At 55.2% G+C, this 25,998-nt stretch overlaps 1 protein-coding gene across 1 annotated transcript in view; it reads left to right on the forward strand.

The window, feature by feature from the left end:
* The window catches only part of LPCAT1 (lysophosphatidylcholine acyltransferase 1), a 46,269-nt gene that overhangs the window by 17,664 nt on the left and 2,607 nt on the right, over positions 1–25,998 (forward strand). Inside the window, exons 3-13 of the mRNA XM_073891109.1 lie at positions 5,752–5,966; positions 10,660–10,772; positions 11,844–11,904; positions 12,175–12,233; positions 14,319–14,353; positions 15,574–15,628; positions 17,774–17,856; positions 20,955–21,080; positions 21,679–21,832; positions 22,876–22,974; positions 24,543–24,681. Of these exons, the coding sequence (XP_073747210.1) occupies positions 5,752–5,966; positions 10,660–10,772; positions 11,844–11,904; positions 12,175–12,233; positions 14,319–14,353; positions 15,574–15,628; positions 17,774–17,856; positions 20,955–21,080; positions 21,679–21,832; positions 22,876–22,974; positions 24,543–24,681 (1,139 nt within the window). The remainder of the gene's footprint in view (positions 1–5,751; positions 5,967–10,659; positions 10,773–11,843; positions 11,905–12,174; positions 12,234–14,318; positions 14,354–15,573; positions 15,629–17,773; positions 17,857–20,954; positions 21,081–21,678; positions 21,833–22,875; positions 22,975–24,542; positions 24,682–25,998) is intronic.

Genomic DNA, 25,998 nt, shown 5'->3' on the forward strand with positions numbered 1-25,998 from the left:
GTGCAGGTGCTCTGACATGCGGGGTCCCAGTGCCCCTTCCTCCTTTCCGCAGCTTCTCCCATCTAGGACACTGCCAGCCACATGCCTCCTTCCTCTCTGGGGGTGGCTGGTGCCGTTCCCTGGCACACCGCTGCCTCAGTCCTGCTCTGAGGTGTGTCTTCCAGGGTCCTGCCAGCCACGCAGCCGCTCTTGGCGTGTCCTCAGCACAGAGGCTCCCCGCCGCGTTTCCACATCCCCGGCCCTGGAAGGCTGCGTGTCGGCCAACGTCCGTCTGGTGTGCTGGTCTGGTCTCTGCAGGGTCGAGTGCCCCCCCCTTGCTTCATAGACCCAGAAGTTCCCTTGTGTTTACTCGTTGAATATTAATAAAGCACGACCATCTATAGATGGACGTGTTTTGAATACATCTTTTTTTTTAAGGTTTATTTATTTTAGAGGGAGAGAGAGTGAGCGTGTACACATGTGAGCACAAACAGGGAGAGGGGCAGAGGGAGAGAAAGAATCCCAAGCAGACTCACCTCGGAATGCAGAGCTGGGGGACTCAGTCCGAGGACCCTGAGACCATGACCTGAGCCAAAATCCTGTGTCAGATGCTCAGCTGAGTCACCCAGGCATCCCATGTTTTGAATACATCTTAACTAGAGACTCAACGTGGACCTCAGAAAATTAAATTAAACCAGAATATTTTCTTGTTTATCCCTAAAGCTGTTCTTAAAGTATACACCATTAGTAATGAAGATGCAGAGATATAAGGACTTTGATAAATATTTCCAGCATCTTAGAAGTTGTCGTTTCTGTTGAAAACCCAGAGTGCTGCCGATTGTCCACACCTTAGTGCCTCTCATCAACCCCTCGGGGTCCTCAAACAGTTGATGCAGAAACAGAAATATCATCAGCCTAGCACAGGGGTCCCCTAAACCTGGGCCATATCCAGCCACTGCCTGTTTTTATATGTACAGTTTTTCTGGAACTGAGCCACACCAGGACCTCCTTCACGGAGGCAGAGGCTGTGCAGCCCACAGAGCCTCAAATATTTGCTCCTTGCCCTTTAGGGCTTAGCAGATCGGCTCAGTCCTCCTTCCCTAGGAAGCATCCGACCAACAGGAACACGATGCCCGCGAGAGGCAGGTGGGACCTGGCGCGTGTCCTCAAGGTCGGCTTTCCCGACGTGCACCTGCCATGGGCACGCACAACAGTGACGTGCATAGCAAAGACAGCGAATTTCGATTCGCAGGTTTCCTGGGCCGGCGAGACGTGTGGCTTGGCCATTGGGGACGGTCCAGCTGACCGGGGAACTCCTCACGTGGCTGTGCGCTCCTCACGGTGTTCACGTTCTTAGACCATGTCAGAGTCAAGTGAACCATGGTCTTCCTCCCTGAAAGACTGGAAGGCAGGCCAGAATCCGTTCCCACTCCAGCCCCAGTGCAGCACCAGGCTCCAGGGTGCTAGGAAGTGGGTCCTGAGTGGGGGGGGGGGGGGGGGGGGGGGGGGGGGTGTAGGGGGGGGGAGGGAATGGAGGGGTGAGTGTAAGGGGGAGGGGGAGGGAGAGAGGGAGGGAGTGTAGGGGCTGGGCTCCCTCCCCCCCTCTTCACTCATCCCCCTGTGGATTCTCTTTTTGGAGTGTGGGACTCTGGGCTGTTCTCCGTTTCCCGTACCAGCTCCACACGCTCCGCTGGGCTCGGGTGGTACGGGGCCTCAGCTGACTAGTGCCAACAGCACTGCTTCAGGGCGCCTCGTGTGCCCTAGCGTGTGTCTGAGAGGTGGCCCTCGTGGCAAGATATAGACACGTCTGAGGTTTCATGAGAACTCTGGGTCTCTGCGTGCATGGAGACTGCTCAGCACTGTGTTCACATGTGCATACTGTGCGAGCATGTGTTACCTGCCTGTGCAGGTGTACAAGTATGTGTACATGTGTGCATATGTGTGTCCAAGCACTGTGTGTATGGATGTGTATATGCGCACGTGAGTGTACCATGTGTATGTTGTGTAAGCATGCGCATGTGTGTACAGGTGTGTGAGCTTGTGCATGTGTGTAATGCCTTGTGTGAGCATGTGTGTGTATACATATGTATGTGCATGCGGGCGAGTATGCATGTGTACGTGTGTGTGCATGCATGCATGTGTGTTGTGAGCGTGTGCACGCGTACATGTGTGCATTGTGTGTGTGCGATCATGCGTGGGCACATATGTGCCCTGGGGGCGTGTGTGCGCGCGCACGTATATATGATGCGTGTGTGTGCATGCACAGCCCTCAGGGCCTCCACACAGCAGTATTTCAGGAACTCCACGCACAGCCCTGCTCTGGCTGGTGCTCCAGGGGAAGCAAAGGACAGTCAGCACTGAACCCCTTAAAGGGGAACGGTGACAAAGTGCCTGATCTGGGGACTCAGGAGTTAGGGAGAAGTGGGTTTCGAAACAACGGGTTTCAGAGTCCGCAGGCTTGTACCGAAGAATCCTCAGGGAGTCAGCAGGGAGGCACATCATTCCATGCTGTGCAGAGTTGTGTGGATTTGAATAGATTGATGTTCCATCAGGGAGGGTTTTTGCTGAATATAAGTTAGTGTCATTCAAACCTCTTAAAATAAAAGCCTTGGGTTTTCAATGAAAGGAAGAATGACACAATTTCCCAAGGACATTTACTCAAGGTTACTTTCAAACCACAAAGTAGCGTAAAAACCGGAGCATCTTCTTGCAAAACCTGACCGGCAGACCAAGTGTCCTCTGGGTGCTGCCCTGTGGCCAACTCACATGGTTAGAGGATGTCATAACTCCAGCCACTGTAACCACGTGCCACGGGCTGGGGGCCTAAATGACAGAAGTTTTCCAGAAGCTGGGCGTCGGGAACCCGTGTGCTGGCAGACCCGGTTCCTGGCCCGCAGACGGTGCCCCCTTGCTGTCCTCCCCTGGCGGAAAGCTCTGCTCTCCCTCCTACCAGGATACCAGCCCCCTGGCATCGGAGCCCCACCCTTATGACCGCATTTAACCTTATTTCCCATCACAGTCAGACTCACGTTTTGCCTGTTGCTACAGAATAATGAGCACTGAGCGTAGCCTTACAGTTCTGCTCCCTCGTGGTCTCGCCGCCTTGCTGGAATTACGCTCTTTTCCCAGAGAGTCCCAGAGCCCCCGATCCCCCACAGGTCACTCTTCTGCCAGATGCAGTGCCTTCCTGCAGATCTTCTGGGCATGATCTATCTCCTGGGCCTGGTTTGGGGTTTTTCTTTCTTTTTTCTCATTTTTCCCTCCTCGATTTCCTGGAGCATAGGTTTTGTCTCAGAAAGAGGACAAGCAGGAGAAACTCGGGTGCATTTTGTGTCTGAACATGTCTTCATTCTCCCCTCAATGTTGATGGGTAGCTGGTCCGGGCAGAGAACTATAGGTTCCACATCTTACGGCCCCAGAGCCACGTAGCTGCCGGCACCTTCGGCGGTGACTCTTGGGGAGCCTGCATGTTCCTCTCTGAGTTTTGGACTCTTCTCTCTGTCCTTGGGAATTTGAGAAGTTCTCAAGGAAACTGTAGGAGTCTGTCGTTTTGTCTTAAGTTCGTTCTGCTCCTTGATGTGCTGAAGATCTGTGTCTATCTTCAGCCCTAGAAACTGCTCCCTTCCTGCCCAGGTGCTGTCCTTTTTCTCTGGCATGTTCCAGAGACTTCCTTCCCGCCCTCCAGCTCCCCGGGAACTGGCTCTTCGTGCAGTGAGATACTGGATTTCCGAGCGTGCGTTCTTGTTCTCTGTCCTGGGTTCTATCACAGCCTGAGGAGAGTGTGGACTCCCAGCCTCTCTTCTGATGCCAGCCACCACGTCTCCTCACGTCAGAGTCTCTTCTGTGCCCCGTGGCTGGTTCTGCCCCGTCTCAGATTCTAGGGCACCCTCCCCCCGCCCGGGGGCGATGAACAGAGGATGCGGCAAAGGCTGGAGGTCGCTGCCCTTGTGCCTGTAGTTCTGTCTCCCAACTCGCTGGTCCCGGGAATCACCCTGTAGGCACCTCGGGCTTGTCGCTGGCTTCCTCTGCGGCAGGCGGGGGGCGTGGCGCGGGGCTTGCTCTGGGCCTGCATCCGCACCCACAGGCTGGCTCTGCCTGGTGCACGGTCTCACTGGGGCTGGAATTCCTCCGAGATCTTGAGAGAATTGTTAGGTGTGGTGCATCCATACTCCCCCCGCATTTCTGTTTAGTGCCGTTTGGCCTTCGGACCTGAGGGCTGGTGGGTGTGTCTCTTACAGACACATCCGGAGGTCCCCACTTCCGAGCAGCTCCCTCTCTGCCTTCCTCAGAATACGACTTCCTGGGACTGGCTCTGGGTCCCCTGCACAAAGCCTCATTTCTTCCTCGTGTACCAGTGGATATCTCTTGGCTTTTATTTCTGAATGTGTTCTTATGAAAACTAGCGTGCGTGCAGACAAGTGTGTTCAAAACTATGCAGTTGGACAAATAGTGAGAAGTGCATACCTTTGCTTGCACCCAGTGCTGGAGATGGGGCATCAAAGCCTGGCCCCAGCATCTCGGCATACAATCACACAATAACTGTTCTCCATCCAAACAGGGGCCTTCTCGACATGGCTCCACCAGGGGCTCGGTGCTCATCTGGGGATTGGCTACTGCTCGGCACTGTGGGGCCTCATCTTCCAGGATTCTCTCGAGAGGGTTTTTAAGCCCCTTGGGGACCGGCCCAGTGAGGTTTCAAGCTCTTATGTTTCTTTTGTGCAGTCTGACCATCTGCATAACCCAGCAGCCCAGTGCGACACGGCTCCTCACAAGAGGTGACCCCTTCTCCTGGGCCCGTGGTCACTCACGTGCCAGGCCTTTTGCCTCCATATGTGGTTTCAGTGACATGGGTCTTCATCTAGTTGCAGTTGGTCACAGGTGACACAGAGGGATGTGCAGATTTAAATGCCTAATTAAATTCTCGTATGTTTGGGGCGCCTGGGTGGCTCAGTTGTTGGGCGTCTGCCTTCAGCTCAGGTCATGGTCCCAGGGTCCTGGGATCGAGCCCCGCATCGGGCTCCCTGCTTCTCCCTCTCCCACTCCCCCTGCTTGTGTTCCCTCTCTCACTGTGTCTCTGTCAAATAAGTAAATAAAATCTTTTAAAAAATAAATAAAATTCTTATATGTTTAAAAAACAAATAGGAAGCAAGTTCAGTTAATCTAGGCTGATTGTTATTTTATTTTCCACATTTATCCATCTAATTTCATCAAGAAGAGGCTTGCTTTAATAACATGGCATCTGATTCTGGCACCTCAGGAGCCTGAGGGCAGGGGATGGGAGTGGCTCGCCACAGACCTCTGCCCCTGGTCTCAGCCCCAACGTCACTCCTGATTTTAATGGTGTTTTAGATATCTTGGTGGGGTTTTTTTTCACTTATGCTAATAAGTCACCTTCCAGCACTTAAGGTCCCAGTGGCTGTAACGTCACCTGCGTCCTTGCTCTGCTTACTCTCTTCAGGAGTCGGTGTTGGTCTTCATGACGCCGTGTCTTGGGGCAGAGACAGCACTTCTGTTTTCTTGGCTAAATTAATAAAAAGGCATCCCACCCCACGTTTAGTGGAGGGGAGGGAGGGAAGCACAGCATCCGGACGGTGCAGTAACCGCTGTCTGGGGTGTGGATGGGTCCAGAGCGCACCCTGGATGACCCGCCCGAGGTCAGTGCCGAGCTTCTAGTGTCCGTGTCCACGGGTCAGCCTTGTGCTAGCGAGCTGAGCCCGGCGCCCGTGACACCCCTGCTCTGGCCCAGGGTAACTGCTGCACCTTGTTTTGTAGGGTTGTGGACTTCCTGCTCAAGGCCATCATGCGCACCATGTGGTTTTCCGGCGGCTTCCACTGGGTGATCACGAAGGGGCGGCAGGCCTCTCCGTCTGAGGCCACCATCCTCACCCTGGCTCCGCACTCCTCTTACTTCGATGCCATCGCTGTCACCCTGACGATGTCCTCCATCGTGATGAAGGCAGAGAGCAGAGACATCCCGATATGGGGAAGTGAGTGAGCTCCCTCCCCACGCACCCCCTCCTGCTGGGAGTGAGTGAGACCGCCCCACTGGGAGTGGGCAGGCGCCACCCCCCACATCCTGCTGGTCCATGCAGGTCACACCCACATGCAGTAGGCGTTCGTCCTTGAGTCTCTTCTGTTTCCTTTGTTGTGGTTTTCTCTGTAACATTAGTTGTTGTGGGTTTTATTTTTGGTTCACACACAAGTGCCCTCAAACGTCCTGTGTCAAAGTGCCTGCTCACATTTTGTCCCTGGCATGCAGGGCCTGTGTCACACGGTCCTAGAAGTGTCTGTGTCCCAGTGCCCTGGTTATGGGGCCAAAAGCCCAGGTGTGCGGGTGTCCCTCGGCCACGTGACAAATTACCCAGCTGGTGGCCTAAAAAAGCAGAAACTTACACTCTCACAATTCTGGAGTCCAAAATCTAAGGCCAAAGTGTCCAAAGCCTCACTCCTTCTGGAGGCTTTCGGGGAAGGTCCTTCCTGCCTCTTCCAGCTCCTGGTGCAGCTCCTGGCGCCCCAGGTAGTCCTGGGCTCGTGGCCGCATCTTTACTGCCCCAGCCTCCCTCCTCACAGGCCTCCCCCACGTGTGTCTCCCTGTGTGTCTCTTACAAGGACACTTGTCCTTGGGTAGTTTACAATAATCTCATCTCCAGGTGCATAACTAATTACATCTGCAAAGATTGCTTTCCGAAATAAGCTTTCAGTCACAGATCTTAGGAGTTAGGATGTGGACACATCATTTTGGGGTGTACTGCACCATTACCTTGGGAACTACAGGGAATGCGGGGCAGTCAGCCTACAAATGAAAGCACCTTCCTCCTCCCGGCCGGGCCCATGCCGGAGCTGTCCTCCCCTGCAGGGCCGGCCCACCTGTTCCTGGTTCTCATCCCCCTGGTTTCTGCGCCAGGGGTTGCCACCCAGCCCTGGTTCCTCCAGGCTGCTCCTGGGGGGGCCCCACCCCACCATCACTCTCCTCTGCCCACCCCTCACTGTTTAGACCATGGGCATGTCATGCAGAGCGTGTCCACAATGGATTCTGGAGCAGGGCTGGTGTGGGTGGGAGGCGCGTGGTGCCGGGGCAGAGCTACAGGGGCAGAAGGTCCTCACTCTGTCCACCTTCTCTGAATTCTCCTGAGTTCCCTAACTCATGTTAGTGTTCAGGTGACAGTTAAGAGAGAACATTGTGTACATTTTATGTTGTCTTTCTAGTAAGTGGGACATTCTGAGAGGGCCCAATATGTTGTGTGCTTTTGGCAAAAGAGATGCTAACCAGCATTTACTTGACTGTGGATCAGAGGGTGTCTGCTCAGATAGCTGTCATAAAGCACCACACACTGGGTGGCTTTTAAACAACAGCCATTCGTGCCCCACGCTCCTGGAAGCTGGGAGTCGGGATCAGGGGGGCCAGCAGGGTGGGGTTCTGGCAACAGCCTCTTCTGGGCTGCAGACAGCCACCTTCTTGCTCTGTGCTCACACAGTGGAAAGCAGAGAGGGGTGGTGAGCAGTTAGGACCCTCCGTGCTCTTGTCCCTGGGAATGGTGACACAGGTCCTCCATTCAGACCTAACGGTCTCAGCCAAGGTGGTTCCAGGGCTGGCGGTTACAGAACCAAAGTAAAATGAAGGCACCCTTCCTACAGAGCCGTCAGGCTAGCCCTCCCCTTGCGGAACTTCCTGCAGGAAGGTGTGCAGATACTCGGGGACACTGGCCATGGACGTATAGGGCCAGTAATTTTGAGCCTGGTTATCCAAATAAAGGTTTATATGTCATGTGCCTGGAAAGTCAGGTTAAACCGAGGATTTTCTGAAAGCCAGGCAGAGACTCTGGTAATTAGCAAATATGCGTTTCACTTTAATAATGCTAGAAGGTCATCACAGGCTCCTGAGTATAAAGCAGTGTGGTCCCTGGCAAAGAATGCGGGAAGCTCTTTCAATTTTGCAATTTTGTTCTGATTTCTTATTTTAAGTTTTAAGCTTCAGGCTGTGGAATGTTAGCATTCTGGGGAAGTGCTGGGATTTGGGGGGCATGTCATCTCCCCCTCATTCGTGTACAAATTATGCAAAGCCTTCTCAAAACCTTGCCTTCAATTATGGCTTGAGTCACAAGTTAGAATCATGGAGGCTCATAGTTGGACCTGCTCATCCACTTCCCAAGGTCAGGGTTCGAAAGCCAACTCCGTTGGCTAAATGTGCTGGGGGCTGCAAGGTCAGAGCTGAGCTCCATGCCCCCCACCGCTGACCTTAACCTTGGGGTGTCAGAAGGGAGGGACACCAACATGTCCTCTGTGTGCGGGGGTCCTTCATGTAGACTTACATTCCCACTCATTTCAGGGATAGCATAGCAATAAGAGTGAAGGAGTGGTGATGGACCCATTTATTATAGATTTTAATTAGAACTCATATATGGCACATCCCATCCAAGTACTAACCAGGCCCGACCCTGCTTAGTTTCCGAGATCAGACGAGATCAGACATGTTTAGGGTGGTATGGCCGTAGACCATATATGGCAAATCCCAAATTGTATTCCCTTTCTCCGGGTTTTGAAGGTAAATACACCTGAAAGGGACTCTCCCCTAGGAATGCAGCTGAGGGCTTCTCCCATCGTGTGTGACCAGAACAAACCCCGTGACGCAAGTCTGGATTCCCGTGTCACTGGGGGGGGGGGGGGGGGCTCACTGGCTGTTCCTTCTGGTTCCTCTCATCCTTGTTGTTTAAAGCACGAAGCTTTTGGACACCCTTTGACAGCTACCAACTTTGGTGAAGAGATGAATGTTAAAAATATTCAAAATATTTTCACCTTCAGATTTGTAAATACCAGTGAGAGTAATCAGCCCAGGGATCTCTGTCATTGTTACATTGTCAGTTTACTTTCAGTGTCCTTGATATGGGCACCTGGGAGTTTACAGACCTGAGGAGGTTTGGTGCTCAGGGTCAGAGGTGACAGAGCCAGCTCACAGTTTTGTTGCCCGGCCCCTTGTTGCCAACACCGCTGGGGCTTACCCGGCAGGCAGCCACATTTCCTCTCTGTCCTCGGAAGCAAGCTCTTCAGTTGTGAGGTCTCCAGTGTGGGTATTCACCTAGGGATTCCCAGAAAGAGGTGCAGTCTGAGATTTCAGTCAGGAGGAAGCCCCGTCATCGTCGGAGCCCAGAGAGCTGCTCCCCACCTCTGCCTGGAGCCTCAGCTCATCCATGACGGAGGAGAGTCATCCTCCACGTTGCCAGGAAAGGGGAACCCTGTTCAGGGAGACCAGCCAGCCTGCAGCCTTCTCTCCCACCCTGGGAAGACTGTGCGGAGCTGCTGTGGACAATAGGAAGCTGCGTGGCTTCCCGTCGTCTCGTCCTGTGGGCGATCCCCTCGGCCCTTTCCCTGCGGGTCACTCCCAGCACAGTTAGGAGGAATTGGCAAGAACGATGCAATGGGGAAAGAAGTTTCCAGATGCCAGACGAAAAGATCACTGAGACCCACGTGCAGCTTAGATTTTGAGTCCCATGGACCTGACGAGATAGAATATTGTTCTTTTTTTTTTTTAATGAATTTTCTCTTTGTCTTTTGGAAGACCTCCCAGAAAGAAGAGTCACAACATGTTATTCTTACGAGTAGTTAGAACACTGAAGTCCGAGCTGATGTTGGGCCCGGCGGGGACGTGTCTCACCCATGGGGATGCCCCGCTGCCGCGGCCAGGCACTTGTCCTTCCTGGGAGTGGACGGACACCCTCCCTAAGGATGACGGTCCTGTCAGTTTGGGGTTTCTCTCCTAAGAAGTGTCTCCCCACCTTCAGATCCTCTTGTGCGAGAACCGTGTGCTGGTTGCTGCTGTCAGCTCTGGTCACGAGGGCACTGACCTGCCACCCCAGCAGGGCCGTGGGCCCCCTGGGCCAAGCTAGTTGGGACCACAGCTGTGTGAGTGCCCTGGGACGCCCCCGACAGAGGGCCACACACTGGGCGGCTGAAGACAGCAGATGTTGATTCTCACACTGTCCTGGGGGCCGGGAGTCCAGAGTCGAGGTGCGAGAGGGCAGCCTCTGGGGAGAGGCCGTGCCAGGCCTCCGCAGCCTCTGGCGGTTCCCCGCCATCCCCGGCATTCCGTGGCTCTGGTCACATCACTCCGGTCTTGGCGTCTGCCGTCCCATGGCCTTCTCCCTGCGTGCACACTCATGTCTCTCCCTCCTTGAGAGGACGCTGGACGTGGGTCAGGGCGCACCCTGCTCCAACACCACGTCATCTTAGACCCAATTTCCAAGTGCAGTCACAGTCCCAGGTACCTGGGGTCAGCACGTCAGCCCGTGTCTTTGAGGGAGACGGGTCTACACGTAACAGGGTGGTGGGGTTTAAGCCATGCGCCTCGGGCCCTTCTGACTCTGGAGCCTTTGCCCCCCAACGCCCTCCTCTGTCAGCCTCTTCTTGTTGCTTTCTCCTGCTTTACAGCCTGGGATACTGGTGTCATTCCCCTGGACTTCGCGGTGGTGGGGTTTCATGCCATCGTGGGAGGGAGCTTCTGTGATTTTCCTGATGCCCTCATGATCAGGCATTGACCCAACACCCACCCGCCCTCGGGGACAGTGCTGCCCTCGGGGCGTCTCTGGGGGCTCGCCTGCACCCGCTTGCCGTGGGCAGCCCATGTCCCTCCAGTCCTGCGGCAGCAGGTGCCGTGGTTCCCAACGAACGCCCCTCCTCCCCCTCCAGCTCTGATAAAGTACATCCGGCCAGTGTTCGTGTCCCGGTCCGACCAGGATTCGCGAAGGAAGACTGTGGAGGAGATCAGGAGGCGGGCACAGTCGAATGGAAAGTGGCCACAGGTAGTGCAGTCCTGCTTGCATTTTGAGCAGATTTATTCCGGAAGATGGGGGCCTTCCCTGGGGGCCAGGTTCCTTTTCTTTCATTTTGTTTGATGAGCGTGTGAATTCAAGTCTGTGCTGAGTGTCAGGTACTTTTGGGCCCTAAAATTTGAAGATTGAAACAACGAGAAGACCGTTCTCATGCGTGTCTCAAGTTCCCAAAGCATCTTCGCTGAAATGGCTCTGCTTGGCACAGTCTCACGCCTGACAAGTGCGCCAGCCGTGAGGCGTCGCTGTTTGCTCCTGAAAACCCTGGGCGGAGCTTGCCCGCGTGTGCCCGGCACCCGAGGGAGCGTCAGGAAGGCCTGACGCGGGCGGCGGGGCAGCGGCCTCAGCCTGTGTCATCTGTGTTTCTCTGAGCCTGAGAAGCTGGAGCTCCCCGGGACTGTCCAGGTTCTGGGTGCTCAGAGAACATTGGAAGGCCTGAGTGCCGGGCACCCTCACTCACGGGCAGGCCCTCGGGGCCGCGACGTCCAGGGTGCCTGGCTCCCCGCCTCTGGAAGCAGCCACGTGGGCTGTAGTTTCCAGTGCAGGGGGGACAGTTTAGTTTATATCGTGTGGCTGGAGGTCAGTACGAGTCAGAGTAATTTGGGGTTCCAGTGGGGTTTAACCGCTGGTTTTGTGGTGTTTCTGGTTGCTGGCCCAGCTGTGCCTCGGTTCTAGCCCTGGTCCCGATTCCTTCAGCCAAGGGCCCTTCACTGAGCCCTCCTCTGTGTGCCTTGGTCCTGCTTTGCCCCGGGTGTGTGTGTGGGGGGGTGCTGCATGCTGACAGGGCGTCCCGGCAGCGGTAGCTGGGCCTCACAGTGGCGGTCATCACCCCGATGCACGCTCTGAGGAGGCGTGTGCTGTCTGCATGTTTGCATTGCTTCCAGATCTTAATAGAACTTACACTTAGGAAATCCACGCATGCTTCCATCATGCTTCTAAGCCGTTTCGATTGAGTGTGATTAAAGCATCTCAGCAGTGGAGAAAATAGACCGTATTCTGGGTTCTATTCCTTTAAGGCTAACCTTTTTTTCTTTTCATTCCAAGATAATGATTTTTCCAGAAGGAACATGTACCAACAGGACCTGCCTAATTACCTTCAAGCCTGGTATGTAATTTTCTTAAATTCTCTGTTTTCCTCCTTGAGCAAAGTGGGGGAGACACTCCTGGGCCCGTTCCCTGCAGGGCATGGCTGCAAGCCTGCGGTCTTCCTGACGTGACACGGCCAATGCCCATGTCAGGGGAGCCTTCCAGGCACCCCGTGACCATTCACCTGGAAGGGGGACAGAAACGCTGCTTTCCTCTGGGACCAGCATGAGACGGGCCCCCAGCGGAGGAGCTCTGCCCTCGAAATAAGATGATGCCCCTTTTCCCCCAGGTGCCTTTATCCCTGGAGTTCCTGTGCAGCCTGTGGTTCTACGGTACCCGAATAAACTGGTCAGTGTGTTTCCTGGGATTACAGTGACCTACATGGGAATGAGAATTCCCGGTGCCTCAGCAGGTCTTTTCTAGCCAATCCGCGATTCCAGGACTGCTCCAGTGTTCATGCAGGAAGGGCTGTGTCAGGGAGCGGTGGCCCTTCCTCCCTGCTGATCGGTCCTGCCGAGTTGATGTGAGCCATCCACCCTCGTCCTCAGCAGCCTTAGCTCCCTGTTCACCTGGAAAACGAGCGTTGAGAGAATCTAAGTTCTGAAAGGCTGGGGGCAGCGGGCGGGAAAGGCATAAGTGACTCTGTATTGAATATGCCTCTGTGTGCACCTGCCTCCGTGCGGAGGTCTTCGCTTGTTATGTCAGAGCAAAGTAAAAGAAGGGGTGTTTGGGGCTCCGAGTGCCTCGATGATCTTGACGGACCCCCAGCTTGGGGGAGGCAGGAAGGCTGGAAAAATCCTCCTCAGGTTGTGGTCAGAGCCCCACCACGTACCTGTGTGGGCATCCTCAGCTGTCCCTTCTCCCGGGGGCCCTGTGGACGTGCCACATGCGTCCGGTTCAGTGGGCTGCACTCCCCAGGGCAGGCATTGAGCTCCGGTGGGTGCTGTTCGGTGCCCACTGCATCTCACTTCTGCCGTGACCCCCTCCTGGCGGATGTCCTTGCACCTACATGGGCATTGGGCTCTCACCGCCAAGACTCATGTCCCTGGGCCCTGCGTGGGTGCGGGTGCTCTGGACTGTTTCTTGATGGAGGACACACGAGGTGGATTTGTTCACTGCACTGAGCTTTCTCCCTATCACGGTGCGTCTTCATGAGGACAAAAAAGAAACTCAGCAATCACAGCACGGTGCGGTCTGGAGTTGCTAGTCTAGATGGAGGCAGAATTACGTGTGACATCTGTGGGCATGAGGGGCTGCCCCCCCCCCCGCCTCTGGGCCAGACCCAGAGGGTCCCAGGTTTGCACACCAGACCCTGTGCCTACACGTGCACATGGCGCAAAAGAGGTTCTCCAAGTGGTCAGTCAGTAGATGTCGGTCAGAACCCGTAGCCGCACAAACTGACAGATAAAATGACTGGGAGAGTGCACACCAGAAGCTCTGAAGAGGTGCATTCACTAGCCAGCGTCTGAGACTAAGAGAATCATCAGTGTGTGGAATTCTAGATTTTCTATTCTTTAAGCTTGTTTCGTCAACTTACTTTAAGCAGATTGTCTCTACTGGGTTCTCAGTTGTCAGAGAAGCAGAACAGCTGCTTTACTCACTCATCCCATCAGTCTGTGTCACATTCTTCAGCGGCCTAGCTTCAGGGAGCACTACCACTAACAGCTTTGCACGCAGGCCCGTGTGGAGGACGAGTGGCTGAGGGCAGGTTGGGGGCCGGGGAAGCCCCTGTGGTGGGTGGCTTTTCAAGAGTCTGTGGGAAGCCAGCAGGTGGGTGTCAGGGTTTCAGAAGAAAGAAGCCCAGTGTCGGGGTGGAAACAGGGTGTGTGTCCTCCCACGTCCCCACCTAGGTGGCTGGTGCAGCAGCTAAAACTGCAGATGGGGGGCGCCCACGGCACTCAAGGTCCTGGGCACGCTTGGGGCTCTGCAGTGGTTTCTTCTCCCTCCCAAGCCTCGGCTCATCTGCTAGGCATCTCTGGCTCAGGGTGGAGGCCAGGGCCTTGGGGGTACAGGTGGGTGTGGGTTGGAATGAGCCTCATGTGATGGTGATGGCAGGGCAAGTGTCGCAGGGACTGCTCGCAAAAAGCAGGTTCCTGTGCTGTGGACTGATACTGGCAGGGACACCTTGAACACGGGGGAGGGCAGAAAACGGAACTGGGGCAGCATCTCAGGCGGACATCAGAATTGTGGACCTTGGAGCCGTGGGAGGACAGGGGTGTGTCTGGGTGGCCTGGAGGCAATGGACACCCATCTGCTCCCTTGTCCCAGAGTGCGCTTGGGAGGAAGAGGGGTACCAGCATCTCTGAGGTCAGAGGTGGGCCAGGTTGAGGGCCAGGACAGAGGGTGGGCACACCATGGAAGGAAGGGCTCCTGAGGGAACTCCGGGTGCCTGATTTCCAGCTGTGATTCATTTTGCTCCTTTCTTGCCCCCAGGACACCATCACTTGGACCTGGCAAGGCCCCGGAGCGTAAGTCAGACCCTGTAGTGTCTCGTGTGTCCTGTCCTTCTGGGAAAGCACAGGGGCCACTCAAGCGACTGCCCTGCATTCTGGGCACTTCTGCAAATGTGGATCCTCGGAACACATAACCCACTGCTCTCTGACAGCAGTTAGGGTCTGCCCACTGTGAAAGCCAAGTGTGCAAGCCTGGTCTGTTCGCACACTCCTGGGCTCCAGGACCTAAGTTAATGGTCTTCGACTCCAGAGGGAAGGTGACTGTGGAGTGCTCTTTTGTCCCCACGTGTGCCTTTCGGCTCAGTGGCCACCATCCCATCCACACCGCACCCTGCAGCTGCTGGGAAAGAAAGGGGGGCTGCAGGGACGGTCCTCCTTTTAAAAAACTGCATGGGGGAGGCTCGGGTTCTAGGACAGCAGGCCTCCGTGGTGCCAGCCTTTGACCTGGTGCAGCAGAAGGGTGGGTGGTGGGGCCAGGCCGAGCCCTCCCAAGGCCTCTGGGCAAGGCATTTGGAACGGATGCTGGGGAGGTACACTGAGGGGCAGCATATGTGGGCGCTGGTGTTAGCATTGCTGAGGCCAGAGTGTGGAGGGTGGAGGGTGAGAAGCAAGGGGGACGCTGGGAGAAAGGTGGGAAGGGCTCTTTTGGGCCCTGGTAGCCAGGCTTGGGGTTGGCAGTGATAGGGCAGAAGTCGGGTATGTACGAAAGAGTTAAGAGGACAGTTGTCCACTGCGGAGAGGAGCAATGGCCCAAGGACAAGAGGCTCCAGATGGCTCCGCATTTCCAGCTTCTGCAAATAAAGGGTGGTGATGCCAGTTCTGAGGTCAGGAGCTCTGGGGCCGGCCTTGGGGGTGGCATGGCTCAGGGCCTGTTGAGTCTGCATTGCCTGGGGACAGGTGTGGGACAGTGTCACGTAGAGGAGGTTTCCTGAGCCAGAAGACACACTTGGGAAATGGGGGCGTGCAGGGCAAAGGAGAGCTGCAGGAGTGGGTGCATTCGTTGGGACAGTGAGGAACCCTGATTAGTAAGAGTAGCCCCATCCTCATCACAGTGTTGTAAGGCTCTGCTTTAGGCTGAGGGAGGCACAGCGTCCCCTAAACAAATTAACTGCCCAGTAGTGCCCTCTGCAGGGGACAGGCATCCGGGGAGTTTGCTCCAGAATTGGAAGTAATTTAATTAAAAGACATTGAGAATCTTTTAACCAATGCTGTCAATCTGTTTGTTCATTTTTAAGGTTGAAAATCCTGTGGCTCACACTGTGTCAGTTTCACAATCGAGTGGAAATCGAGGTTTGTACAGATGCGGTGTTAAACAGCATTATGCAAGGGTCTATAAAGATGCAGTATCAGAGTGCTGTGTTAAGCTGTCTAGATGCAATGTGATACAGTGTTATGTCGGGGTCTATATCCTATAACATTACATGGTGTTACAGTCTGTGCACATACTGTGTTATAGAATGTCTACGGGTATCTGCACCCATACGGAGCGATACAGTTACATTGTCTACATGTGCAGTATTATGTTGCATCTGTGTGGATACAATGTTACACTGGTATCCACAGATGAAATTGTATGTTGTCCATACAGATACAGTGTTACACAGCATTTTATTGGTGTCTGTGTGGATAGTGTTACACAGGGTTTCATTGTGGATGCAGTGTCATGTTGGTGTCTATACAAAGACAACATGATGTTATCTGTGGACGTGAGGTTTTACTGGTGCCTGCAGATACACTGTGATGTGGGCATCTCTAGAGATAGTGTTGGTATCTACACAGACAGGACGTTCTACTTGTCACGTTGCTGTCTGTACAGATACAACATTGTGTGTCATCTGTCTTGCTTTGAAATCTTTCCACTTCTCCTTGCTCCTCAGAGGTACTTCCCTGTGGTTTTTCATCAGTCACTTTGTGTCTCTTGCATGATTTTGCAAGAATCAGATAGGTCTTTAAAACTCAACAAGGAAGTTAAACCCTTCTTTTATTATGGTTAGCATAGCTTGAAGGCATTTAAAATTGGCACATGTGCAGTGAATTACGTCTTGGCATTTTTACATGATCCTGACACTGTCGGATTCATATGGCAGACCTGTCATCCTGTCATTCTCTGTCTAGTCCGTGGTCAGATCACATAACCTGCCTCCAGCTTTCAGCCCGTTGTATGTCCCAAAGTCATGACGCCCATTCTCTCAGCTCAGTTCAATAGCCACATTCGTGTAGTCTATACATTTTATCCAAGTGGATGAGGAATAGAGTCTCTTTCTTAAAAGGGAATCAGTCGGCTACTCTGCCCCTGAAAAGGGAGCCCGAACACGACGGAAAGGGTTTAATGAGGCAGTTTGCTACCTTCTGATAAAAGTTGCAGAGTTGCACTGAATTTACATGGATTTCAGCCAGGTTCCAGATTTTTCACTAAAGTACAACATAAGCCACTTAATTACAACACACTGAGCCGAAAGGTCCCTGGCCCGAGTCCAAGGGTGGCAGCCATCCACGTAGAATATTACATGTGGCTTGTCTGCGGGTGGCCGGGAAGCAGCCGTGCAGCGGGGCTCAGGGGAGGACGCCTCCAGTGTGCACTCCTCTGTTTCAGGCCTCAGTTCCAGTTTTCAGAGTTGGTTTTTTATTTTTTAAGATTTAATTATTTGTCAGAGAGAGAGAGAGCGAGCACAAACGGGGAGCAGCAGAGGGAGAAGCAGGCTCCCCGTGGGAGCAGGGAGCCCAATGCAGGACTCAATCCCAGGACCCTGGGACCATGACCTGAGCCAAAGGCAGATGCTTCACCGACTGAGCCACCAGGCTTCCCCACAGTTTTCAGAGTTTAAAGGAAACTCTGACTTTCTGAAACCCTTCTAAGTGTCTTCACTCGTGCTGTGCTGACTGGTACCAGTGCTGACGTGAGCGCCTGCCACGATTTCCGTGGTGTGTGGTATATGGTGGGGGGGGAACACCTGAAACCACATGGTGGGAACTGATAAGGCTTCGGGGTGTCCCCATATTGTTGTGTGTGTGTATTAAGGAAAAAGGGCTCAGTGATGTTTGCCTTTCTGCACAGTGGAGTTGGCAGCAGAGTGTGGGACTTTTAACAATGTCTTGTGTTCTCCCCAACACAAGCAGAGACTTTTAGAAAGAGGAGCACACATGTAATTCTTGTGCACCCCAAGAGAAGGCTTCCATGTGAAATTAGAAATGCGGAGTGCCCTGGCAAGCACGAGCTTCTGTCTCAGGGGAGCGAGCGCTCCTGAGGAATCGGCTATATTCACACACATGTGCATGTGTGTCTGTTTGCGTGTGCGTGCACACGCACACCGTGGCCACGTTGAAGGTGGTTCTGATGGAAACTGCTTTGACAAATCTTCATTGTGTTAGACTCATAGCTGCACTGTGGTGGGCTTGTGATGCGCATGGAAGTAACGCAGTCTTCCTTGTGCTCAGTTCCTCCCCGTGTACAGCCCTTCAGAGGAAGAGAAGAAGGACCCCGCATTGTACGCCAGCAACGTGCGGCGCGTCATGGCCGAGTGAGTGCCCCTTATCCTGCCGTGTCAGAGCCAGAGTCCATGGCGTCCTCCGAACACCCTCATCCCCTGGGGACCCTCAGAGTATTAGGGTGCCCATTCATGGGCTGGTTCCTCCTTAGCATGGCACAAAACATAGTGGCATTCGGAAAACGGGTCTTTGCAGAAGCGAATGAGTAAGTGCTGACTGTGCGTTTGGGCAGGCGGCTGTGCTCGGCCGCTCTGCACCCCCAGTCTCTGCCGGGTCCTGCTTCTGGATCTGCATCATCACCACCTAACTTCATAGATTTCACCTGTGTGGTAGGAACCGGTCACCAGGGCGCCGGTCTGTGCACGCGACGGGGACGGCAGCACCGCCTGGCAGCCCGTGGGACGATCTTCACATTCTGCACCGGCTCGTGTGGTCTATGCTGGCGCCCTTATCCAGCTTACCAGATCCAGTGTGGGAACTAGATGCTGACCTCTAAGATAACGTGCGCGAATTCCACGACAAGTGAGCGTGCCGTTCGAAGGTTCTTGCTTCCTGATTCCACACCGTTCCCCGCTATCTTGGATGGGGTGACAGCAGCCTGCGCCCTGCGTGTCTTCCTCCCCTCACGTGCCCTGTCCTGTCTTCTCCTCCTCCCTTCTGCTCCCGGGCAGCAGGGCCCGCCTCTGCGTTTGTGCGGGGCGGGGAGGGGGTCTCAGCGGCTCCACAGGCATGCCCCTCCCGCGTGGGAGGTTCATGTGGCTCTGGAGGGGTTTTCCCTGCGCTGTGGCCGAGCTGGTGTGACCGAGGTGTGAAGTCAGCCCCATCCCCTCACTGTGTGCCCATCAGACCCCCCACATTCACATATTTTGTGAGACTGTACTAAGCAAAATCATAACCTCAACATATGTAAATTAAAACTTTGCGGGGTATTCAGACATCGTCCGCACGCCCCTCAGGAAGGTAGGTGCTAGGGACAGAGTCCAGTGGGACACCCCCAGCCTCCTCGGGCACCCACTCGCCAGAATTCATCTCCTGCTCACTCTCGGAATCCCACACCAGGTCACATGGAGAGCAGTTGGCTGTCAGGATGCACTTGACTCTCAATTTGGGGGAAGTCAGGGTGTTCAACCTCTCAGTAAAGAAATAATCTCCATGGAATCAAAGGTTTGACGGGTTAAGTGTGAATTTTTTTAGATCACATTCAAATAAATTAGCTAATTATATTGGAAAAATGTATATATCATAAATTCCCTGTGTTAATGGAAGAGAAGCATCTTAATATCAAATAGAAAAGGGCAGATTAGCCATTGGGCAGCCCCCTGCCCCCGCAGCCATGGGAGAACCCAGAAATGTGGAAGTGCGTCCTTGCACCCACTGAGAACGGCCCAGTCCCGGTGAGCATCGCGGGCAGCCCGAGTGCACCTCCTCCTGCCTCCTTGTGGGGATAACCTGAGATGCTCCTGGTAATCCTAGGTTCTGCCCCCACCCGATGGTACCTGAGTCTGCCAAGCGGGGTTATACTAGCTGTGGAAGGAAGACTTTGAATCCCCTGTCTCCTAGCCACAATTGCATGGTACCGTCATGGCAGTGAGGAACTACTGTGGAGATGATTAAAAGCCCATTCGGTTATTGGGGGAGGGGGCTTAGTTTTAAATACTTGGCAAGTTTTCTACCATTGTTTCCTTTAATAGAAGAAGGGCATTTTTCATGAAATCTGATGCAGTTCTTTAGAATGGCTGAGCTCTGACTTCGGGGCACCGCCAGCCCGATGAAAGCAGCCCCTGACCACCCCTAAGACGAGTTGAGCTTCCGAATTAGACACCCGGTGGGGTGGTGTCCTCGAAGCACCAGCTACACGCTTGCTTCCTAGCAGGGTGGAAACCAGAGTAATACTCAGCCAACCGCAAAGCTTGGGGGAGCCCCAGGTTCTATGTGATTGGACTTTGGGGTCCACTGGTAAGCATTCATGTTTAGTGCCAGATGTGGACTCGGAACATTGTCTCTCTGTGCATGTCGGCGTTCAGAGTGCTCGCCACCCAGTGGCTCCCAGTACAGACATCTGTGTGGCAGGATGCTTCTGTGGGCGTGTGTGAGAACTCTGGTCCTGCAGGGCCCTGGGGCGAGCGCCCAGGGCCAGGGCTGTAGCCGTCGGGGCCATAGCACCCCTGCTTGGACCCCCATCGCCTCCCCCCTCCATCCCCCAGGTTCTGCCCTGCACAGGCCCTGTCCAGATGCCCCTTCTTGGGGAGGGACACGTGGGAGCGGACGGGAGGGATGGCTTTTCCTGTCTGTGGACAGCCTGGGGGGACGAAGCCTGTCCTCCTTCATGTGTCCAGACCCAGGGAAGTTTTCAGGGTGTCCCTCCCACGAGGCCTTCCTGGCTTTATCTCGCAGCACAGGCTGCGGCGAGGGCTTCTGCCATCTGCTGGAATGGCGGGAGCTGGCCTCGCTGGGCCCCCAGCTGCCGAAGGGACCGAGCACTACTCACGGCCGCCTGACGAGCCCCTACAGGCTCGAGAGCGGTTCACCGGCCTGGCAGACACCTTCACAGATTCCTGTGCTTTAGTCCAGTCTTAAATGTTGGCTTCATTCTGGACGCTTCCTCCTGCTTCCTGGAGTTCTTTCCTCACCCCAGCGCCGCCGACTCCCTGGGGCTTTCTGGAGCGAAGCCGCCGACCTCCAGCTGTGGCTCCACGTGGGCCTCCCACGTTCTCGGGAAGCTTGTTCTTTCCACGGCCTGCACAGCTGCCCTGGACACCACCTGTATTTGTAGCAATTTCTTCCTGTTTAACTAAAACGTGTTTCATGGGGGCCACAAAATTAGCACACGGACACCCCTGCAAAAGCATGACTTGCAGATAAGCCTCATGGGCCCCAGAGGGAGGGCTCGCCGACCCCAAGTGCATGTCCTCACGCACAAGCCACGGCCTGCCTCAGACGCACGGGGTCTCGGTGGGACGTGGGACAGGTGCCACCGCTGCGTGGACGGGGTCAGGAGCCACTGGGGAGGGGCCTGGGAAGTGGGGCCTGCATTACTTTGATGTGGCTCCCTCTCCCGTGGTCACCCCGAGCCGTCCTTCTCGCTCTGCTGCCCCGGGGGCGCTTGACCGGGATGCCCTCCTCTTTGCAGGGCCCTGGGCATCTCCGTGACCGACTACACATTTGAGGACTGCCAGCTGGCCCTGGCGGAAGGACAGCTCCGTCTCCCTGCGGACACTTGCCTTCTAGAATTTGCCAGGCTGGTGAGGGGCCTGGGGTGAGTGTGACGCTTTTTCTTTTCAAACCCCTCCCTCACGCACCGTGGCTTATCTGGCCACGCTCATGGGGTTCGCTCAGGAACGGGAGAGTTCTGAACAGCACTGCCGAGATGCTTTTTCTAAGACAGGAAGCTTCCAGAAACTTCTGTCAGACCCTCCCAGGGGCCCCCACCCCTGCCGTTGTTGGTGACCAAGCCGGAGATCACGGTGGGCGCTGAGGGCCAGCTGGGCCTTCAAGCCGACAGAGGTGCTTGTGCTCAGGGTTTGTGGGAGCTCTCCATGTGTCCACGTGTCCACATCAGTCCACGTAGAAGTGTCTCATAACTCTCCGTGCCCAGCACAGCGGTCCCAGCCAACGGTCACACCCACCTGCGTGAGGGGGTTCCACGGAGGGGACAGGGCGTCACCCCTTTGTAGACGCTGAGGCAGCATACATGGTGTGCCTTCAAATTATTAGAACACCTTTTGTTGAGAATGAACTTGCTGCTCGCTGTAGAAGCAATTTTAATATTTTGTTGAGTCTCGTTATAGTAAATCTCCTGTGTTTGGCATTCTGTAATTTTAATGAAAAATATCTTTTCCTCTTTTTGTGTGTAGGTTAAAACCAGAAACACTTGAGAAGGATCTGGATAAATATTCCAAAAGCGCCAAGAGGCAGAGGGGAGGAAAGTTGGGTCTCCCTGAGTTTGCGGAGTACCTGGGCGTCCCTATCTCAGACACGCTGGAGGACATGTTCTCCCTGTTTGATGAGGTGAGGCCGTCACCCTGGGAGGGGTTTCGTGCAAAACCTCCGGCTTTCAGATGTGTATTGTTTCCTAATAAGCATTGTTTGGGGATTTGGGAAGGAGAGAGGGAAAACGGCCCCCCCTTGCCCCGACCAGCCCCCCTGTCCCTTGGGTATTTTCTCCCGAGTTTTTAAATGCACATAGAAGTTTGACATTTAAGTTGACATTTGCTGATAAACCTGTAGTTTGGGGTTTTAAATGGAATCGCTGAAAACCCTAAAAATATCAAAAGAGTGTTCCCTTCTCCAGAAATCCAGAATTTCTAGGTAGTGGGCCTCTTTCCCGACGACGGGCCTATGTAGAGGGTCACCACTGGCCTTCCGCGAAATGCGTCAGGACTGTCCCCGTGCGGCGCTCCACGCACCTCCGCCAGCCACGCCCATAATCAAGAAACCCATCATGTCTGGACGAGGAGTCCATGGTCACCAGTGCAGTCCAGGACATGGGTGGCCCTACTGGGCATAGGGGTGGGAGACAGTGCTCCGGGAGCCTCCTCTGCCCTGGGTCCACCCCTTGGCTCGTTCCACTCACTGCGGTGGCCTGTTTGTTGGAAGCAGCGCCTGTCCCGTGGTGACCCCCTGGGTCGCTGAGGACCTTCTGCATGGAGCTCGGTGAGCGTCCAGCGGGCCAGGCCTGGGCACTGACCACATCGTAGCTCGGGACCACCTTCATTCTGCGTGCTCACCTCTCTGCCACATGCGACTAGGTTCTCAGGACGTGAGTGTGCACCTTGCTGTGCGCTGGGGTTTTCCTCGAAGGAAAGCCTTAGCAGGTGGCATGAACTTCCTTACGCTGCATGCGCCAATCTCCTGGACTCTGAAAATCGACCATAATGACCTAAAAAGGGTGTGTGGTGTGGCCACCTTGCAAAAGCCAGTTGGTTATGAATGTTCTTCCAAAATATTCCTTTCATGGAGGCAGATAAGGTCCAGGAATGAGCGTTCAAACCCAGCTCCCCCAACCCGTGGGAGGGGCTGAGCTGTCCCCTGAGGGCGTGTCTCATTCCCAGGGCGGAGACGGCAGGATGGACCCTCGGGAGTACGTGGTCGCCCTGTCTGTCGTCTGCCGGCCATCCCGGACTCTGGACACCATCCAGCTCGCGTTCAAGGCAAGTGTGGCATTTATGGGAGTTTAATTTGTAGGGACAGTGAGACACAGAGTCACGGCAGGCCTCGCCTACATTTTCACAGCTCCTTATCACACGGGCAGACGTACTCTGTGCCTGACTGCTATTTTCACGGAAGCTTCTATCAGCCATTGTTGTACAAATGCCCCCAAACCTCCTCAAATCGATTTCCGCCTGCGGTTCGTAATCCACACTCAACGAGAAGGGCATGGAGGAGGGTCTTCGTGAGTTCCAGCCTGGATAGGGCTGATGAGGGCCCCACGCCAAGTGGTGTTACACGTCCATCCTGCGCGGCCCCACACCTCTCAGCTCTCCCAACTCGACCTCTTCATCAGCCCTTTGACTTAGGGTGCGAAGGAGCTGCCTGTCCAGAGCCGAGCCATTCACCCCTGCTGCAGGGATTCTCAGAGTCTGGGAGACACCCATAATGGGGTCCCTGCTCACCTGCGGATTCACCTGGCTGGCTTCACCAGGACACCGTCAGCCAGGACAGAGCTGGGCTGGCTTTACTCACCTAGAAACACATTTTGTCAGGGTCTCAGAATGGGTACTTCTTGCAGGTGCAACTCACGTTAACCAGATTCATGAGAACCTGAGGTATAAGCCAGCTGGATGCTTGTCTCTCACTGCTTAGAGAATGCCCCCTTTCTTGTTTATGACCCCAGCAGCCCCTCCCCATAGCATCACCGGGAAACCCCCTCAGTGCACAGTGCCTCACGTGGATAACACCGTGAGAATTAACTGGGTGACTGATATTTGGTGGGCCCTGTCTAGGAAGGCCTGACCTGCCTCCTCCAGCCTGAGCAAGCTAGCTCTGAGAGCGCTAGGCCTGCACCTGGCTCGTGGCCCCTCTGCACTCCTGCCTTCAGCACACCCCATTCTGATGGACCCCAGCCCGGCAACTTCTCTGCTGTCAGCTTGCAGAGTCTGGTCTGGGAACAGTGGCCGTGCTTGGCTTGTGTCTTGGAACATGGAGCAGACCGTTTTTCAGGCAGCCCTGCCGAGGCTCCTGCCTGAGGGGCAGGCTTACTGGCTGCGGAAGGAGGTGGATCCGGGGGAGGCGGCACCCCCCAAAGGCCACGTTGCTCGTCCTGGCTGGCAGGGTGGACATCCTTTCCCTACAGGGGACCCACACCGTGGTTCACAGCACACCAGCCCTCCGATGCCTTTCTCTCGGTCACTTGCCAGAACCAAAGCAGAAGCTGTTGGAAAGAGGGTCCGTGGGTTAGCCACCTCCTGAAGGTCAAGCCAGGTGGTGGCTCATTCGTGTCATTGAGCGAAAGCCCATGAGCCCCCACATGTGCCAGCAAGCCCAGGGTGCCAGCTCCATCCCTGACCCGGGGGGACACGCTCTACCTGGAGGCCGTGTGTGGGAGGGCGGGCTGTGCGCTCAGAGCTCAGTACCCCGTGGGGGTCAGTTTGTGAGCGGAGTTCTGGCTGTTCTGAACCAGTGGGGTCAGGGCCTGCTTGAGAGCTGGGAACCCCATGAGCAGGAGAAACAGCCCGCACAGCTGGGGGCCTCATGGGGTGACGCTGGCCTCTGCCTGCAGATGTACGGGTCACGGGACGGAGACATCGATGAGGACACCCTGTCCCGCATCCTCAAGACTGCCTTAGGGGTGGCAGAGCTCAGTGTGACCAACCTTTTCCGGGCCATCGACCAGGAGGGGACAGGGCGGATCACATTTGGTGAGTGGCCTGAGAGCAGGGGGAGGAGGGCCCCGTTGTACGGGGGGTGTGCCCAGGAGGAGGGGCTCGGGGACACAGTGGAAGCGGAGCCCGTGCGTGCTCACCAGGGCACCGTGTTGTCTTGTGCAACACAAAATTCCCAGAAGGAAGATTCTTCCCCAAGCCTGGCAGGGATGGGTTAGGGGATTTTGAGTCTGATTTGTGCAGGGGATGAATAGAGCCAGATCCGACGCCCAAGCTTGGAGCCCCAGATCCACACCGTCCCTGGGGGCTGCAGACTGTGTGTGCTGAGGCCGGGCTGTGGCAGCCCACGGGGGTCCATGATCCGGGTCCCCTGTGGAAGCAAGGAGCCTGCCCCATCGGGACTGACTGCTGTGGGCATGTCCTCGTGGGCTGGGGGGTGGTGGCTCACCACTTTTAGCCACACAGATTTTGGGACAGCTATGATCCTCAGGGACTCAGACCTGAAAAACCCACTTGCAGGCTGAGGTGAAGGGGTCTGGGGCAGTAGGATCCCTGGAAGACAGCCCCCCTTGGCGGGCCCGCCAGTGTGCACATTTGGTAATGAATGTATTCTCGCTAAAAAAGAGTAGACATTTGCTCAGAAAAGGTCATTGTTCATGTCTTGTTTGGACGTGTTTTTAAAATCGCATCCAAATGTCAGGCACGAGTGTGTGTGTTGATTTAGTGTGTGTGTGTGTGTGTACACCTGCACAAAGAGTAGGGCATGCGTCCTGGTGCGCTTGGGTGGTGGTGGTGGTGGTGGTGGTGGTGGGGTCGCTCATAGTGAGCACTGAGCAACTGCAGACATTCTCCAGTGAGTCGTTCTGTGTCCCCCAGAGGAGCACGGGCGGTTTCCCTGGGCTCTGTCGTCTCCCACACCCAGGCCTGTGGGTGTCACCAAGCTCTTGGAGGGCGCTCTGCACCCCAGGACTGGGTCCCGGGGCTGTGGGGAGACGCACGGGCTCAGAGCCGCTCGGGCCCTGTGACCAGCTCGGACGGTGGCCCTGTCTCCCGTGCACGCGTGCCTGGTCTCTCCAGAGCGTGGCCGTGTCCCTCCACAACACCTGCCTCGCAGAGACCAGGTCCTCCCGTGGACGCTTCGTCCTGCCCCCAAACCAGATCCTCTGAGGAACAGCATCTCCCGCCCACACAGTACCCAGAATACACCGTTGAATTCAAAGTCATGTTTTCTGTAGCTGTCCCCCAAACAGGAATAGCTGAAAGGACAGAACAGCCTGCTGCGTCATGCGCAGCAAAGGAGAGGGTCCCCCGTCCCCCTTCCCCTCTGCCGCCCTGCCCTCCTCCCTCTCCTCC

The sequence above is a fragment of the Callorhinus ursinus genome, unplaced genomic scaffold, assembly GCF_003265705.2.
Source record: "Callorhinus ursinus isolate GAN/ISIS: 27379988/994484 unplaced genomic scaffold, GSC_fseal_2.0 scaffold3, whole genome shotgun sequence".
NCBI classification, from domain to species: Eukaryota; Metazoa; Chordata; class Mammalia; order Carnivora; family Otariidae; genus Callorhinus; species Callorhinus ursinus.